The following is a 17,233-nucleotide window of genomic DNA, read 5'->3' on the forward strand; positions in this document are numbered from 1 at the left end:
GTCCGTGATACTGCAGCGAGGATGGATGCGAGTGGTCCGGGGCGCTTAATATATATATACTGGAGGGCTGTAGGAGGAAGTGTGGAGAGTCGTAGGAGGTGTGGCTGGTGCCTTTGAAGGATGAGTGGCTGTGATAACGGGCAGGAACGAGACAAAGACCTGGCGTCTATGGCGGTTGGGGGGTCTGCTGTGCCACTTGTTGGGGCGGTCAAGCCACTTCTAGCCCTTGTCAATAAGCGCAACATCGAGGCACAGGGGAAATTGAAAGATGGTGCCCTTGTACAGCTGAAGGTGAAGCGTAGGATTTTAGGCCACTGCCGGGACTACTGCACGGCTCCAGCGACAGCGACAGCGGCACGGCTACAGCGACAGCGGCACGGCTACAGCGACAGCGACAGCGACACCACAGGGAAGTTGTCTGTTGGTCAGTGGCTCACGCGATGCGGTACGCGGGTGTCCATGCGGGCATGATCGATGACGGAGACGGACTGGAGGTAGTGGCGGGTGAGCATCGAGGACCAGGGAGTGGTGGGAGCAGTGGCGGTAGTGGGGGCAGCGGGAGTGGTGGGGGGAGCAGGGAGTGGTGGGGGGAGCAGGGAGTGGTGGGGGGAGCAAAAGGGTCGTCTGGACGGCAGCGTAGGGGAAGAACGGGGGTGGGGACAGGGATCAGGGGCCTTACTAACACGCCTAGCACGGCCAGGCATCCTGCAAGACTTTTGCCACAACCCACAACGCACGTCAAAGGCCCATCAGATATGGGGATCAGATACGGAGTATGGGGGGATCAGATATGGGGGGACATGGGGATGCAGAATGGCGGGTGCTCAGCCTCAGGTACGGCGTCTTGTTAGGCGGTAAGGCGGCCATGCCTTCCCGTCACCAAGTGTGCCATGCAGATTTACCGGGTAAGCTCACCAAGTGTGCCATGCAGATTTACCGGGTAAAGTCACCAAGTGTGCCATGCAGATTTACCGGGTAAGGTCACCAAGTGTGCCATGCAGATTTACCGTGTAAGCTCACCGAGTGCTACTCGAGTAGGTGCAACTTGTTTCTTTGTCTCGTCGACTATTTCAATTCACCCCATATCGCCAGATCACGTGGACATCCCACTTCCAGTACAGCAGGCAGCCGAGAGTACGTAAAAAGTTCGCGTGTACCTGCTCACATACGACAAATATATGTATATGCCGCCTATAACCGCCCCCCTCACAAGTACCCCGCACCACATCATGCGGAGCAAGCTTAGTCCCATTTAATCACCTGCTCCCGCTTAAAGACCCCTCTATGTTCTTCTCTTCTATCGCCTCCCTTCTCTTCCTTTTCTTCATTCTCTTCCTTTTCTTCCTTCCTTCTCTTCCTTTTCTTCCTTTTCTTCCTTCTCTTCCTTCTCTTCCTTCTCTTCCCCCTCTTCCCCCTCCCCCATCCCCATTGGATTCTCACTGTCTCACCTGCGCTTCGTGGGCTCTTCAACATCCGGGATATCTCAAGTCTTTGCTATAATAACCACAGATAATCATGTATACCGCGTCATTCGCCTTCTTTGAGGCGCTATGGGAGGCCGGCGTCACCCATTGCTTCGTCAACTTAGGCTCCGACCATCCAAGTATCATTGAGGCCATGGTTAAGGGTCAGAATGAGAAAAAGGGCGAGTTCCCAAGGATTATCACTTGCCCAAACGAGGTACGAAAGAACTCACTACAGAAGCCGTCCTTAACCCAACACTCCTCCTAACACACACAGATGGTAGCGCTATCGATGGCAGACGGATTTGCCCGGCTGACCGGGAAGCCACAATGTGTCATCGTACACGTCGATGTGGGAACACAAGGCCTCGGTGCTGCGGTCCACAACGCCAGCTGTGGACGGGCACCCGTCCTCATATTTGCCGGCCTTTCACCATTTACTATCGAGGGCGAGATGCGCGGATCCCGAACCGAATACATCCATTGGATCCAAGATGTGCCGGATCAAAAACAAATTGTATCCCAATACTGCCGCTACTCTGCCGAGATCAAGACAGGAAAGAACATCAAGCAGATGGTCAACAGAGCTCTGCAGTTTGCGTGCAGCGACCCAGCGGGGCCAGTGTATCTCTGCGGCGCGAGAGAGGTCATGGAGGAAGATCTCACGCCGTATTCTCTGGAACAAGCACACTGGAATCCAGTTGAGCCCGCAGCTCTATCAGAAAACGCCGTCAAGACCATCTCCGATGCCCTCGCCGAAGCGAAGAACCCCCTTCTTATTACCGGATACAGTGGCCGAAACCAGAAGTCTGTTCCAGAGTTGGTTAAGTTGGCCGATACGGTTAAAGGACTGAGAGTTCTTGACACGGGCGGCAGCGATATGTGTTTCCCTTTTGATCATCGTGCATCACTGGGACTGAGATACGGAAGTGAGGAGAACATAACAACAGCAGATGTCATCGTTGTCATCGATTGCGATGTCCCATGGGTAAACACCCTGTGCAAGCCATCGAAGACGGCCAAGATATATCACATTGATGTGGATCCACTTAAGCAGCAGATCCCCGTATTTTACTTGGCTGCCGCATCCAGATATAGGGCGGATAGCTACACATCGATCAGCCAACTTACGAAGTATTTATCTTCGAATTATGCTACTAAATTTGCCGAGGATACGTTTAACAGCAAATGGGAGGCCTTGGCTCAATCTCACCAAGCGCGCCTAACAAATATTGCCCAGCTTGCATTGCCAAAAGATGACGGCTCGTTTGGCACTGGTTATCTATGCCGCACCCTTCGAAAGCTCGTTCCCGAGGATACAATTTTCGCAATCGAAGCAGTGACAAACACTGGATTTGTAGCTGATAATATCCAAGCAACCCTTCCTGGCTCTTGGATCAACTGTGGGGGTGGCGGACTCGGTTGGTCTGGAGGCGGTGCACTGGGTATCAAATTGGCCTCGGAATATGAGAATGGCGCAGGAAAAGGGAAGTTCGTAGTCCAGATCGTTGGGGATGGTACATTCCTGTTTAGTGTTCCCGGAAGTGTGTACTGGATCTGTCAAAGATATAAAATCCCCATCCTCACAATTGTCCTGAACAACGATGGTACGTTTCTCTCTCTGATGCGGAGTGCGACCCAGCTGACAATATATAGGATGGCATGCTCCCAAGAGATCTCTCCTGTTGGTTCATCCCGATGGGCTTGGCTCAAAGGCTACGAATGAGGAGTTGAACATCTCATTCGCCCCTACACCCGACTATGCAGGAATCGCCAAAGCAGCAGCCGGGGGTAAGCTATTCGCTGAGAAGGTAGCTAAGAGTTCTGATCTTGAGGGGGTTCTTCAAAGGGCTGTCGACGCTGTCAAGGGTGGCACAACTGCCGTCATTGACGCTGTTGTGGCTCCGGGTTGTTAGATATATTTTTATGTCTTGCACAGCTCGCAGTATGCCAGAGGATCAAAGCGTGATAGATCTTTCCGTCCAATGAATGTTACCTCCATTCACGTGTAGCATATAAGTCACGGGGAGGCTTCTGGCTCAGACCCGATTGAAATGTTTATGATTAACTTAAAATTAGTAAATAATTCGTGCAGTAGTCGCTTTACGCCATCGATAACGCCCATAAATACAGGGTACTCCACGAAGGCGTGGCAAATAACACAGGACGTTTCGTTAGTTTGCCTTTTAATATTAATCTGTCAGGGGACGTGGTTGATTTTCTGCATGACACGTGCTCCTGGATCTCGCCTTGGGCCGGACAGGTCTCGTGCAAAGATTGGAAGGGCAGTCTAGAGTCCCGTACTAACACCAACCACTTACCTTACCATAGTATAAATCAATACGCTCTCCCATCTCCCACCTCGGCGCCATCTCTTCAACACGCCGCCTTTTGGTCGTGGCATTATCGCCTTGTCCTCAACCTCGATTAGCTTTTGTATCTTCGAAAATGTGCCAGTGGCTGCAAGGGGACCCATCGATAGAGCCCCCCTGGCCGCAACTCTCACCAACAAACAAAGGCATATCTTAGGCAATGATATAGCGAATACAACGAGCCAGAGACATCGGAGATTGTCTAAAGGGCTTCTGGGAATTAAAGCGCGACTAGTTCCACATACCACCGCAGGGAAGCATCCTGTTGTACAACGATGGCTTCTCCCAACGAGACCTCGGCGGATGAATACTGCCCGCCACCGCCACCAAATCCAGCAGCGGACGTTGGTCTCAGCGCTCAGTCGACCACCCCGGATCCCGAACTGGCAACTCCATCTGTCTCAAGCATCGACGTCTTTAAACTACCTCCCATTTCAGCACTGAAGCTCGTCTGCGCCGGAATCGAGGCGCTCGTCCGCATCACAGGCGACATACCCCCGACTCCGCCCACGAGTGGGCGCCAGACTCCAAATATGCGCGGTATGCAAGAGGAGAAGGAGAATATCGTACGAAGCCACTCTTTGACCGATCTGAGCAAGCACCGGCGCCCATCGATACCTTTCGCATTTACCGCAGCTAATGACGAGTACGATGGGATAAATCTCAGGAAGAGGCCGATTGCGAGCTTGGAGAATGAGCAAAAGGAGCCGTACATTATAATTGGGGCTAACGCGGAACCCCTCAACCTCCAACATAACGCCATAACGCGCAAGTTTTACTCGAAAAGGCCTCCTCCAATCTCGATTGAGGACTATCTCATGCGGATACACAAGTTTTGTCCCATGTCTACTGGCGTATATTTGGCAACGAGCGTATATATTCATCGGTTAGCCGTGGAAGGGCGTGCTATACCGGTTACGAGACGAAATTGCCATCGCCTGCTCCTCGCTGGGTTGAGGGTTGCCATGAAGGCTTTGGAGGACCTGTCTTACCCCCATCGAATATTTTCCAAGGTTGGGGGAGTCAGCGAGAATGAGCTCGCCCGACTAGAGATCAGCTTTTGCTTTCTCTCTAATTTCGAGTTGCGAACGACGAAAGAGATGTTGTTGGACCATGCTCTGACGCTGAAGCAGATCAGTTCTAGCCAGGGTGCCTTTGGTGGCGGGCATGGCTTTGATTTAAGGCTGCCGCTAGGAAAGAGGAGTGTACTTTCCAAAGAAGGTGTGCAGGAGGTTACTGCGGACGCCTGAGTTCATTATTATGGATATGTTTTAAGGGGGATTGGAACGTCTTTTACGATGTAACGTTGTCATGCTGGATGCCTGGCACGATGTACCTGCATTTTATATCTGTGGTAGATATACGTTACCTATGGGGATTTACTTCACTGATGTTTTTTTGTAACACTCATGGCTGCGGGATGGAACTGAGAAGATTACTTTCACAACACACACTATGGAATTTACTGTAGAATACATGCAAACGAACAGAATAATAATCAGCTACTTTTTTTCTATTTAAAATAATTTGGCGCGGTACCACCAGCCGCCTTTATCGGGGCCCTCTGGATTCCTACCCCACTAAGAAAGGTCCAAAACCGACATGACGTAGCGTCCCAGTATTGCCTCAGGCGCAAGTAACATATGGTTGGATGGCGATACTGGCTCGCCCAACAATTCTGTGGGCTTGAGCATTTGCTGTAATTAGCAAGGTTTGACTCTACTTATATACCATCGATATCTATACCACAGCAACGATAGAAGTCTTGTTAAGGCGTTGCATTGATAATGCCTTTGAGCGACATTTTCTTCCTCGCTTTCGCATTGGTGCCGCTCGCATACGCCGATGTCAGGTTCGACGTGCCAGGCCCTGGAGGGGTGGTTCCTGGGGGAACAGACTTCAAGGTTTCTTGGTCGGAGTCGGATACTGCGCCGTCTATAGATGATTTGGTCGAGTATTCTATAGCGCTCTACTCTGGTTCGAATGAAGCGCCTGTAAGTATCATCCGGTTCAAATGTCTTTTCAGCAATTGTTACTAACACGACGCAGACGCAACTATTGACCCTCGTCCCATCGGGAACCTTCGCCGAAATCCCCAATTCAGCATCTATAAATATCCCAGTTACGGCTGGTGAGCCTATTACCAATGCCTAGTAAATACTCCAGAGTATTGAGTCAAATTGATTGGACAATGGTTAACTGAGCGTATAGCTTCCTGGGAATCCAATCGACGACAAAATCCGGAGAGTTCATCACAAACTACTCAAGTAGATTCACTGTCAACTCAATGACTGGTAAATTCCCCGATACCATCAAGGCTGCCCTGTCCACCGTTTCAGGCACAACAGGGCCAATAACAGAAACCTCCAACTTGCGACCCAGAGTAGCTCAAGCAGCTCCAGCGGTCCCAGCAGCACCCGCAGTCCCGGCAGCCCCAGCCGCTCCGGTCCCAGCAGTTCCAGCTCCAGCAGTTCCAGCTCCCGGAGTCCCAGCTCCAGCAGTTCCTGCTCCAGCAGTTCCTGCTCCAGCAGTTCCAGCTCCCGGAGTCCCAGCTCCAGCAGTTCCTGCTCCCGGAGTCCCAGCTCCAGCAGTTCCAGCTCCAGCAGTTCCTGCTCCCGGAGTCCCAGCTCCAGCAGTTCCTGCTCCAGCAGTTCCTGCTCCCGGAGTCCCAGCTCCAGCAGTTCCAGCTCCAGCAGTTCCAGCTCCCGGAGACCCAGCCCCAGGTGCCCCAGCCGATGGCTCATGGTCCATCCCGTACGACCAGCAAAAGGGCGACACCAGATATGCGCCTATGCAGCCTAAGCCGGCAAAGGCGATCACTGCCACAAATACAAAGCCACTGTGGCCAACATCAACGGTCAAGATAGCCACGACCTTCTTGCCGGCAGCTACCATAGTGACCACCATAACACAACCGCCAACTGGCACGGCGGTGATGCATGCTAATACGGTAATTATTACTTGTATACTTTTGTTTGGTGTCAGACGCTAACAGACTACGCAGGCCGCTGCCCAATCGCAACCTGACAATGACATGCAGAAGTATCTCAAGAGGTGGAAGGACTGACGTGATGAATGAGGTCCTGTCTCATGGATGGCACAGGTGTGAGATAATTGGAATTAACTGGCGCTACTTAGACTGGAGGTATTTACCATATATTATGGCGCAATGTGAGACTGTTGGATAGTCAATGAGGAGGGCCCGAGAGACATTGGAGACTGGTTGGTTTTAACGTTTATAGATTTGGATGGCGTCATGGAAAGTGTAGCTGAAGCGGCCACTTATGTAACAATTAAGGGCAATATACAAGTCAATTTATACGTGTGACAGGTTTCATTTGGATTTCGAACTAAACGGTGTAAATTCCGAATATACTTCTTGACAAAAAATATCTCACAGACCATCAGCAGTCTGCGGTGGTAAAGCAAAACATCTCCCATTACCATCAGATATCTGTGGTGGTAAAGCAAACGCCTCCTAGTACATCAGCTATCTGTGGTAGGTATGATAATTCTGTAAGATTAGATTATGCTCCGTTGATGAGCTTCTCCATCTCATCAACGTCCTTCACGGCAGTCGTCAGGTTCTCATAACCATCCTTCGTGATCAGAATGTTATCCTCGATGCGTACACCACCAACTTCCCAGTACTTCTGCAACACCTCAAAGTCGATGTAAGCAGAGTGAACTGGGTCTTGCAGATACGGCTCGATGATGAAATTGCAGAAGTAAATCTATGGTTTGTTAGCTTCTACGCCACTGTATGGGAAGTAGAGGACTTACTCCTGGCTCGACCGTGACAATGGAACCTGCTGGTAGGTTCCCTCTGAGACGTAAGTATCTGAACATAGTGTCCTTATCGCTGGCGTTAGGATTGCCGCCACTGTCGTGTGTATCCATGCCAAGATAGTGGCCAACTCCGTGGGGATAGAATGCAACACTGGTTCTTGACTTAAGGATATCTTCTTTGTCTCCCTGAAGAATCCCGATTCTCAGCAGCCCTTCAATGGCAACCTTGTGTGCCTCAAGATGAACATCATCCCAAGCAACACCCTCTTTGAGCATATCTATACAAACTTCTTGCATGCGCAGAACGATGTCGTAAATCTCCCTGCTCTCTTTGCTGAACTTGCCATTGATAGGAAACGTCCTGGTCTTTCATAACAGTCAGTCCGGACCCAACAAACTTTGGGGCAAACTCACAATATCCGAGGCATAGCAGGAATAATCTGCACCACCGTCAACAAGGAGATTAAGCTTGCCGTCAAGGGGCTGATCGTTCTTGAGATAATGCAGAGTTGCTGCGCTTGTTCCAGCAGCAAAAATAGGGCTGTATGCCTGGTTTGGGCATCCATTTGCAATAGAGCGCTGCAAGAAGAGCGCCTGTAGCTCACGCTCGTTCTTTGCGCTCTTGACAGCCTTTAGCACAGCTGTGTGGGCAATCGTAGAGACTTCGTTTGCCCTACGAGTTAGCGCAACCTCGTACTTGTCCTTGACAACACGGCATTCTTCAATGGCTGGCTTCAAGAGATCAAAATCTGTGTTTTCAAAGTCCAGGAAGGTGACATCATCGGGGACTTGCCCGGCAATAGCAAACACAGTCTTCTTGGATTGCGAAGTTCTGAGAACCTGGTTCACTTGTGGGATGGTCCGGACCTGGTCGACATCATAGAGCTCCAAAGCTTCCTTCTCAGATAGCGGCAGTCCGGACCAGATGACAGAGTCCGGATCGATGGCGGGGATGTAAAGAGTTAATTTCTCAGGGGCGATGTCATATGTAAGTTGGCAATCGGGAACGTCACATCCACTGAGATAGTAGAAGAATCGTCGCTGGCTGGATGCTGGAAGTTAGTATTGTATGGTAGGAAGTGCAGCACAAAAGATGTTACCGGAAATGGACAGGCTCATCGTTATCCTCTATCAGGCGCGTCTTCTGGCCCTCCAAGTACAAAACACCAGCAGCCTCTGGCTTGGTCTTCTTGATATATTCGACTACACGGCGAGCATGGGCTTTGGCGGGGTATTTCCCGGCCAGGATGGCATCAACGCTGGAGGCCATTGTGGAGAAGCTACTATGACTTCGATATGATACAGTGGTGGTGGCAGTCCAGAGACTTCCGTAGCAGATATGACGAGCTTGGAGTCGGGGTTTGCGGTGGCTGATACGGGTGAATTGTCTGTATTGAGCTCGCAATATGAATGTGCTGGTCACGAAAAAGCAATTGACCATCGCAGTGTGCAGTGGGGTGCCGCGGATGGGGATTTATATAACCAACGATGACCGCCGTCGTTTAGGTAAGTAGTGGTAAGTAGTGCACTGGATTGTAGTGGGATGGTAGTGGGATGGTAGTGAGATAGGTAGCACTAGGAGCGGGGTAAGATGTGGGTAAGATGTACCGATACAAGCTGTTTTGCCAAGCGAAGGCTAAGTAAGCGCAGTATCTTAAGGGAGGTGGTGCCATATAAAGGTACAAGTACTTTTTTTCCCTGGCATCTGTAAAAGCCAAAGCGACCAAACCATAAAAGGCGGGTAGCGACGGAATACTTTTATCGCCACTATTTGGGTGCCAATTTTTACTGAACTACATACAAATTGTCGAAAAAAGAAAAAGGTACGACAAATATTGTCCTCATTACCTTCACCTCAATAGCTACAAAGCTAACACATTTAGAAACTATTACTTTGCCCATAATGGCGTCGTCAAGCAAGCCCGCCATCTACCCCACTGCCGCCCAGTCGGTGTCGGAACTGATTGGCAACACGCCCTTGGTGAGACTGAATAAAATCCCACAAAGCTTGGGCATTGAGGCCGAGGTTTATGCCAAGGTCGAACTCTTCAATGCGGGCGGCAGTGTGAAGGATCGCATTGCCTTGCGCATGGTGGAGGAAGCTGAGAAATCTGGCCGCATCAAGCCTGGAGATACGCTTATCGAACCCACCAGCGGAAACACGTAAGTCCTTGTCACTGCTGAATTACATGTTCCAGCTAACGTGGCAAAGTGGTATTGGGCTTGCACTTGTCGGCGCAATCAAGGGTTACAAGACAATTATCACTTTACCGGAGAAGATGTCGGCCGAGAAGGTTACTGTCCTTCGCGCTCTGGGCGCCACCATCATACGAACCCCCACCGAAGCTGCCTGGGACGCACCAGAATCGCATATCGGCGTTGCGCGACGACTGCTGAAGGAGATTCCAAACTCGCATATTCTCGACCAATATGAGAACGTGGATAACCCATTGGCCCACGAGTACGGAACCGCCCAAGAAATTTGGGAGCAGACAAATGGCAAGATAACCGCTATTGTGGCCGGAGCTGGAACTGGCGGTACGATTACTGGTCTCTCAAGAGGGCTGAAGAAGCACAACAAAGACATAAAGGTTATTGCGGCGGACCCACAAGGGTCAATTTTGGCGCTCCCCGAGCAGCTGAACGAAGAACACGCCAACGAGGGATACAAGGTTGAAGGAATTGGTTATGATTTCATCCCTGGCGTCCTAGACCGCCAGTCTGTCGATGCCTGGTATAAAACAGATGATATAGAGTCATTTTCCTTTGCTCGTCGATTAATTGCCGAGGAGGGTATTCTCGTTGGGGGAAGCAGTGGAAGCGCAATGGCAGCCATGGTGAAGGGAGTTAAAGACCTCGGGCTTGGAAAAGGAGACGTCGTTGTTGTTGTCCTGCCTGACAGCATCCGAAGCTACTTAAGTAAGTTTGCGGACGATGATTGGCTTGCTGCGAACGACCTCCTCCCACCGAGTCCACCTACGACTCCCTCACCATCAGCCCCTAAATCCAAGCACGACCCATATAGTGGTGCTACCCTGAGGGCTTTGAGGCTCAAGCCCGTCACTACAATTTCCGCAAGTTCTTTCTGCGCAGACGCAGTTGAGACGATGAGAGATAAGGGCTTTGATCAGCTTCCAGTTTTGGCGTCGTCGGGAGGAAAGCTGGTCGGTCTGGTGACGCTGGGTAATATTCTGAGCTATATCAGCCGTGGCCGTGCCACCGGCAAGACTCTTGTCTCCGAGGTCATGTTCGACTTCTCAAAGATCCCAGAGGTTGTCACAGACCCCAAAGACTACAGTAGCAACCTGAAAGACCTACCCAAGGTTGACGGTGCTGCTGCTCAGGAGGACACTAAGCCGCAAAGCCTGCCGAAGAGGAAGTTTGTCCAGATTACGATGGATACTCCATTAGCCTCTCTGAGCAAGTTTTTCGAGTGGAACAGTGCGGCAATCGTTACAGAGAAAGGGAGCGCTGAGACCGCAGGTCTGCCAAAGCCAGTCGCTGTTGTGACCAAAGTAGACCTCGTTTCGTGGATGATGAAACAGTCATCGGTCTAGGTTTGCAGCGTCTCGTTAATATTACCACATAATACATTTGTCCACCAACAGTATTGCCATGATCTTTTGGTGCTTGGTTTGCGTTCTTTATAACAATTGTTTGCCCCCAACTTAATTTAAGCTACTAACTTATGTGGTGCCTCCTTTAGCCGGTTACCTGTCATCCGGGGCTTCACCGCTCTTGATTTGAACTAACCCTGCACAAACATATCAAAGGCCTGATAGTTCAGTGGTAGAATTCTTGCTTTGGGAGCTCATCAGCATTCAAATTGTAAGAGGTCTCCGGTTCAATCCCGGATTAGGCCCTTTCCTTTGCCAATTCAATCTCTTTTTGAAAATCCAATTTTTTATGGGGTGGATGGATGCCCCGCTGTTTTATCTCCGCCGAGGTATTTTTAGTCGACATGACTACCGATCGATCGACGAAGTAAAGGTGAGAGATCCGTCCACTCTGGTCCACCCTGTTGTAACCCATACTCATTCCCACGCTGACTCACGTTCTCGCTCTCGCACTCACTCTCAGCAGCTTCTAGGTCCCGAATTAGGTCTTGATCCTCTAGAGGAACTGGGTTGCCAGCTCGAAGAAGAGCTTTTACCCTCTTTTTCCAGAGGCGCTCTGCCCTCCGGGCCTCAACCCCAGCTCTTTTGAGCTGGTTATTAGCCTGGTTTCTAGCCTAGCGGGCTACCTAGGCTTCTTTGGCTACAAGCTTCTAGGCTTGAAGCTCGGCTTTCTAGGCCCGAACTAAAGCTAGGCCCGGCTTCGGCTTGCCCGCTTCTTCGACTCCTCGCCGAATAGCCCGTAGGTCGTGTTCTTAGTTAATGCATGCGCTACTAGCATTCTCATATATAGAATATTAGTACATATAGACCCTTTATATAAGAGGAATAAGTTATAATAATTTTATTAATAGAGTTAACGTGGTCAGCATGTGGCGCATATTAGCATACAGCGCATATAATGCTAACTTCTAAACGATAGAAGACACAGAGGTTTCTTGCATAAGGTTGACTTAACAGAGGAGGCAGGGGATTAAACACAAAGGCTTTCCAAGTAACATGCTACAGTATTGTAAAGAATACTATATTGAGTTGAGCGCGAAGCTCCTATCTTGTAAGGACACAGGGCACCCAGCTCACAGTAATAGCATATGAGAGTGCGAGTCAGAGGCTAAACGGATGCTATCCTATAGGTCTACTACGAAGGATACAAAAAGATGAAGAGGGGAACCCCTGTTACAGTCAATCTCCTTAAGTACCCGAAACGGGTCCGACTCGGCTAACCTGCCTTCACCCTCACCACGTGACCGTGATTTGTCTGACTCAGATACCTTCCATCACTGAGGGAGAGGAACCCCCATTGAGTCAATCTCCTCAAGTACCTGAAACGGGTCCGACTCGGCTAACCTGCCTTTACTCTTATCATGTGACCATAACCTGCCCGACTCAGATCCTTTCTGTCACTGAGGGACAGGCATCCTTACACTACCCCCCTCCTGAGAGAGTGCTTTGTCTGCAAGGCATGCGGCTAGTATCATGTCCGCAACGTCTCTGAATGGTATCCGTGAGCAGAGCGTTCTTTGTTATCAGAATGTTGGCTGGTAATTGCGTCCGGAACAACTTCGTTTGTCGTGCGCGTCGGGAAGGTGCTTTGTTTGCCACAGCAGTCATCCTGAGGTGGTATCACGTTAGCATCCATTTAGCATGCGAAACTGGAGCTCGCTTTTGTTCGATCTCACGTTCATGTAATGGTGGGTGCACCAGATGTGAGAATCTAGCCACCCAAGGAAGGGATGATTTTACTAAGACAACACACTGTCTTAGGAAAAAGAGCCAAAGGGTCGTAACTTAGACTAACGTAGGTCATGGCGTAACGGGGGTAATGGCGTAACGGGGGTAGTGGGGTCGGAACCACCCCATCAAACCACTACCACCTTTAAAAAATTGAAATTGTTCAATTACTACTAGGCTAATTCATCTAAATCGCTGTCATATATCTCTTCTTCACCCTGTCTGTCTATTTCCTCAATTGTAGCTTCCTCTATAAGTCGTGGTGTTGTTCTAGGCCTCTGTGAAGCTGTTGCTGTTGCTGCTTCTGCTTCTGCTACTTGCGACCGGAGTTCTTCTGTAGAGATGTGGAATTGACCCTTCAAAACAGCTCTTTTACCCTTCTTTTGCTCCCTTCTTTTCTGAATTATGTTGCGCAAGTTATCCGTCTGTCTTTGCTGTAGTATGTGGCGTGTGTTAAGCCTCTCTATCTCATCTGCTAACTTATGAATATATCGCTTTGTAGGAGTGTTCAAAACACCACCACGACTTATTGTAGAAGAGAGAACTGTATTTGCTTTGTGAAGTGTTGAAAAATCAGGTGGACTGCTGTTCAGAAATACTTTCTCAAAAATGTCATGCTCTGTTGGAGTCTTTGGCCGCACTATTACTGCATCTGTTGTAGGAAGCGTAGCTGCGCGGATAACTGTCTTGTAATGGTGGGTGCACCAGATATGAGAATCTAGCCACCCAAGGAAGGGATGAATTTACTAAGACAACACACTGTCTTAGGAAACAGAGCCAAAGGGTTGTAGCTTAGACTATTCCACAACGCAGCAATCAGGTGTATGATGTGGTGAAGTGGTTTAGACAAGTTGCAACAAATGTTGAGTCTGAGAACTCAGGGGTAAGTCAGAGGTTAGCACCTCACTGACTTTTCAAAAACAGAGAATAACAAGATCAATGCTTGGAAGCTTGGAAAAGACGTAGAAGTATGTTCTAGTCGATTTACTGTATTGCCTGCTTGCCCTTTCTTAAGGAAAGGGCAATCCTATTTATGCCAAAGGAGTGTAGTTCTCTCATTTTCCAAGACTTTCCATGACTAACCAGGCTTGGTAAATGTATTAGAAATCAAGTGCGACCCACAACTAGCTTGCTAATCATGTAGTGAACGTAAGAGAATCCCATAGAACCATCTCTTGGGTTCCTAGCCTATAGGAAGTGAAAAGGAGGTCCAAGGTCAGAGTACCTATAGACAAATTATGTCATAACTTAACCAATCTTGTGGGTAACTAAGGAGCGATGACGTGTAATGAATCATAGAGGGTTGTAGAAGCTTCTAGAGCTATCGTTCATGTTCCTAGGCCTCTAGTTGGTAGAGATATGCCATGTGGTAGTATTGGCCCACCCCCTTAAGGAGGAGATTTTCTTAATAACTTGTTCAATGAGTGTCCAAATGATATGCCGTGATGTATGTAGCATAAACAGATGTAGTAGAAGAGTTTGCAGCAATCGTTGAGTAGTATTGCTTCTGTTGTTGGTGTGATAAGCCAAGATATGTATGGTGACTTGTAGGTTTGAGGAGGAGATTTCTAAGTTTGCTCTTGAGTTTGATAGCAAACTGAGTGCAACGAATGTCAGTATGACATGTCTGCGGTTGAAATGGCTGTAGCCCACTCCCTCTCCAAGCAGAAGCTATATTTGAATTTGAAAATGCAGCTGCTCTTGCTTGTATGTATGCATCCATCCATTCTGCTTTCTGTATGCGTAGGAGCTGCGCCTCATTAAGGTGTGAGAGGGCTGTTGTGAGGTGTCTTTTCAAAGGTCCAAAAATTGCAACATCAAGTGGTTGGAGTATATGTGAGGTATGTGGAGGTAGTATAAGGAGCGATATGCGATTCTGTATGCAGTGTGATATGAAGCTCCCACTTATATGGCTGTCATGGCCATCACAAATAAGGAGCCTTTGTTGTAGTTGTCCATTTGGAAGTGTTGCTTTTGCTCTTGTAGAAGGCGTTTTAGCCACTCATATCCATGAAGATTGCTTGTCCATCCCTTTGTATTTGCAGAGAAGTGCCATTTGCTTATAACATCCTTTGGAATCCAGCTCTGTAGTACATTCTGTCCCTTGAAGATAATGAGGGGGTCGGTGGTTGTTCCATCCATGCAGATGCACTCAACAGCAGAGACCCATTCCTGCCTTCCTGGATGTGCCTGAAAACGTGTCCTAAGTGTAGAATCGACTATAATTCGTGTAGATTGCATTGTTCCAATTGAAAATCCAGTCTCATCCATGTTGTAGGTGTTGTAGTTTTCGATTTTTTGCTCTGTTGTGAGGCTCTTGTACGCGTCAAACCACCCCTTCAACACCTGCTTTGTGACCCCATTCATCCTTTGTGCCTCAACCCTTCTTCCTAGCTTAACACGTAAGTTAGGATGCCTCTGAATGAACCGTGGCACCCAATCTTGCCCAAGTGGTAACTTAGGTAGTTGGAGTTGTGGTTGTTGAGTTTGTGTCTGTTGAGTTGGTCGGGTCTGCTGAGTTGGTCGGGACTGCTGAGTCGGTCGGGACTGCTGAGTTGGTCGGGACTGCTGCTGAGCCGGTTGGTTTGATGGGGTCTGCCAAGCCACTAGTTAGAAATAGCCGAGTCTGCCAGTCTATGGCAGGTTTGATGGGTTGGTAGTTGACTTGACTGAGCTGGTTAACTCTGTAGGTTGGCTCACATGGGTTTGGAAGACCCGACACTTGTTTGACCGCACTTCCTCTGCAACCTCACGTAATATGCGATGGCTAGGAGCGTAACCACTTGCAGTAAGATTTTTGATCCATTTTAAAAGGGTCTTTTCTTGGGTTTGGGAGAGTAATTGATGTTTTAAATGTGCTTCTTTATGTGAGGTATGTCGCCCTTTAATGCGGCTAACAACTGTATCAGGCCTTAGATGTAAGGCCTTTGCAGCAGCATTTGCAGTTTTATATAAACCAGATTTTACTCCAGCTACTGCTTCAAGTATTAGAATATCGCGTTCTTGAGCTTTTAAACTCCGTTTGCGTACCATAATAATGGGGTAATTGATAGGTTTGATGTGTTGGTTGATGGGTTTGATGGGTTAGTTAAGTGCTCGCTTACCTCACCATCCCGGTATGGCCATGGCCCCGGTATGGCCACGACCTACGTTAATTGATAGGTTTGGTGTGTTGGTTGATGGGTTTGATGGGGTAGTTAAGTGCTCGCTTACCTCACCATCCCGGTATGGCCATGGCCCCGGTATGGCCACAACCTACGTTACTGATAAGCGGAATCAGATGAACTAGACATATCTATAGCTTCTTGACAAGTTCGCGCATTATGACCAGCTTTTCCACAGATCCCACAGCATCGCCTAGACGGTTGCCCCTCCTTGCGACTACCCCCAACCGCACGTACGTCGCGTCGTACCTGCTCATCCACATCCTTCTGTGCGATAATAGCCTGTGCATCCTCTACTATAAGTGCACCTCCTTCACGGACACGAGCCTTTTTAGCCCTGCGGCGTTTGCTAAGGGCTTCGTTGGCTGCTCGAAGGGTACGTACCTCAGCAGACAGAAGGGTGTTCTCATGTGCTAGTCGCTCCGTACCCTTTGCCAATGCAATAACTGTCCCGAAGAGTGGAGTTGGCGAGCTTCCTTGGTGACGGGCAATTCGATTTCGAACGAGGGTTGTTTGTGAAAGAGCTTCAGTTGGGTTGGAAGGGGTCTGGGAGACCCAAGGGTTGGTGTTGGCAGTAGAGGGTCTAGATGGAGTTGGAGTCTGTAACCTCACGTCAAGCTTTGAAAGCACTGCTTGCGGGTCAAAAGGCACTAAGCCAGCTCTGCGGAACCCGGACTGGGCGTTTTGGGCTGTCATGGATTCCAGATATGCTGCTCTAAAGGCGAGAAAGAACTCGACCTTGGTAATGTGGTTGATATGAGCCTTAATGAAGGTCTCAATCTGCTGACCATATGCCCGCTTCAACACACTAAAGCACCCGACATCAAGTGGCTGAGTTAAATGAGACGAGTGGGGAGGTAAGTTAGTCCAAGAGTTATAATGTTGTGTGCCTTGCAGTACTCTTGGAACTCGGCCGATTCATGACTCTCGTGCCCGTCTAACACCAGCATTCGATATGGACCCCTTGCACGAACAGCAGTATGTTTGTCAAAGTGTTTCAACCATTCTAGACCCGTCTCATTGTTTGTCCATCCATTTCTTGTCGGTTTAACAACCCAGTTGTGTGGAAGGCCGCCGTCTGTATACCAATTTGCAAGATG

At 49.1% G+C, this 17,233-nt stretch overlaps 7 protein-coding genes across 7 annotated transcripts; 5 read left to right on the forward strand and 2 right to left on the reverse strand.

Moving 5' to 3' along the window:
* Positions 1 to 120: 120 nt before the first annotated feature.
* Positions 121 to 471, forward strand: VC83_05880 (uncharacterized protein; the record flags this gene model as incomplete). Its single annotated transcript, XM_024469489.1, has 1 exon — positions 121 to 471. One exon carries the CDS (start codon positions 121 to 123, stop codon positions 469 to 471), a length of 351 nt encoding a protein of 116 aa, XP_024322508.1.
* A 1,044-nt stretch (positions 472 to 1,515) lies between these two features.
* VC83_05881 (uncharacterized protein) lies at positions 1,516 to 3,379 on the forward strand (the record flags this gene model as incomplete). The annotated part of the gene is made up of 3 exons (XM_024469490.1): positions 1,516 to 1,680; positions 1,741 to 3,070; positions 3,120 to 3,379. The coding sequence occupies 3 exons, from the start codon at positions 1,516 to 1,518 to the stop codon at positions 3,377 to 3,379; spliced, it is 1,755 nt and encodes a 584-aa protein (XP_024322509.1).
* Positions 3,380 to 4,110: 731 nt separating this feature from the next.
* On the forward strand, positions 4,111 to 5,085 carry VC83_05882 (uncharacterized protein; the record flags this gene model as incomplete). Its single annotated transcript, XM_024469491.1, has 1 exon — positions 4,111 to 5,085. One exon carries the CDS (start codon positions 4,111 to 4,113, stop codon positions 5,083 to 5,085), a length of 975 nt encoding a protein of 324 aa, XP_024322506.1.
* Positions 5,086 to 5,546: 461 nt separating this feature from the next.
* Positions 5,547 to 7,160, forward strand: VC83_05883 (uncharacterized protein). Its single transcript, XM_024469492.1, has 4 exons — positions 5,547 to 5,829; positions 5,885 to 5,988; positions 6,047 to 6,785; positions 6,840 to 7,160. The coding sequence occupies exons 1-4, from the start codon at positions 5,623 to 5,625 to the stop codon at positions 6,900 to 6,902; spliced, it is 1,113 nt and encodes a 370-aa protein (XP_024322507.1). The 5' UTR covers positions 5,547 to 5,622; the 3' UTR covers positions 6,903 to 7,160.
* On the reverse strand, positions 7,156 to 9,287 carry VC83_05884 (uncharacterized protein). The gene is made up of 4 exons (XM_024469493.1): positions 8,725 to 9,287; positions 8,039 to 8,669; positions 7,619 to 7,990; positions 7,156 to 7,569 (listed from the first exon to the last, which is right to left on the reverse strand). The coding sequence occupies exons 1-4, from the start codon at positions 9,063 to 9,065 to the stop codon at positions 7,363 to 7,365; spliced, it is 1,551 nt and encodes a 516-aa protein (XP_024322504.1). The 5' UTR covers positions 9,066 to 9,287; the 3' UTR covers positions 7,156 to 7,362.
* A 58-nt stretch (positions 9,288 to 9,345) lies between these two features.
* On the forward strand, positions 9,346 to 11,708 carry CYS4 (cystathionine beta-synthase). Its single transcript, XM_024469494.1, has 3 exons — positions 9,346 to 9,447; positions 9,508 to 9,787; positions 9,837 to 11,708. The coding sequence occupies exons 2-3, from the start codon at positions 9,528 to 9,530 to the stop codon at positions 11,179 to 11,181; spliced, it is 1,605 nt and encodes a 534-aa protein (XP_024322505.1). The 5' UTR covers positions 9,346 to 9,447; positions 9,508 to 9,527; the 3' UTR covers positions 11,182 to 11,708.
* Positions 11,577 to 12,923, reverse strand: VC83_05887 (uncharacterized protein; the record flags this gene model as incomplete). Its single annotated transcript, XM_024469495.1, has 3 exons — positions 11,577 to 11,823; positions 12,726 to 12,850; positions 12,918 to 12,923. The coding sequence occupies 3 exons, from the start codon at positions 12,921 to 12,923 to the stop codon at positions 11,577 to 11,579; spliced, it is 378 nt and encodes a 125-aa protein (XP_024322503.1).
* Between the last annotated feature and the right edge of the window lie 4,310 nt (positions 12,924 to 17,233).

The sequence above is a fragment of the Pseudogymnoascus destructans genome, assembly GCF_001641265.1.
Source record: "Pseudogymnoascus destructans isolate 20631-21 unplaced genomic scaffold scaffold_16, whole genome shotgun sequence".
Classification (NCBI taxonomy): domain Eukaryota; kingdom Fungi; phylum Ascomycota; class Leotiomycetes; order Thelebolales; family Thelebolaceae; genus Pseudogymnoascus; species Pseudogymnoascus destructans.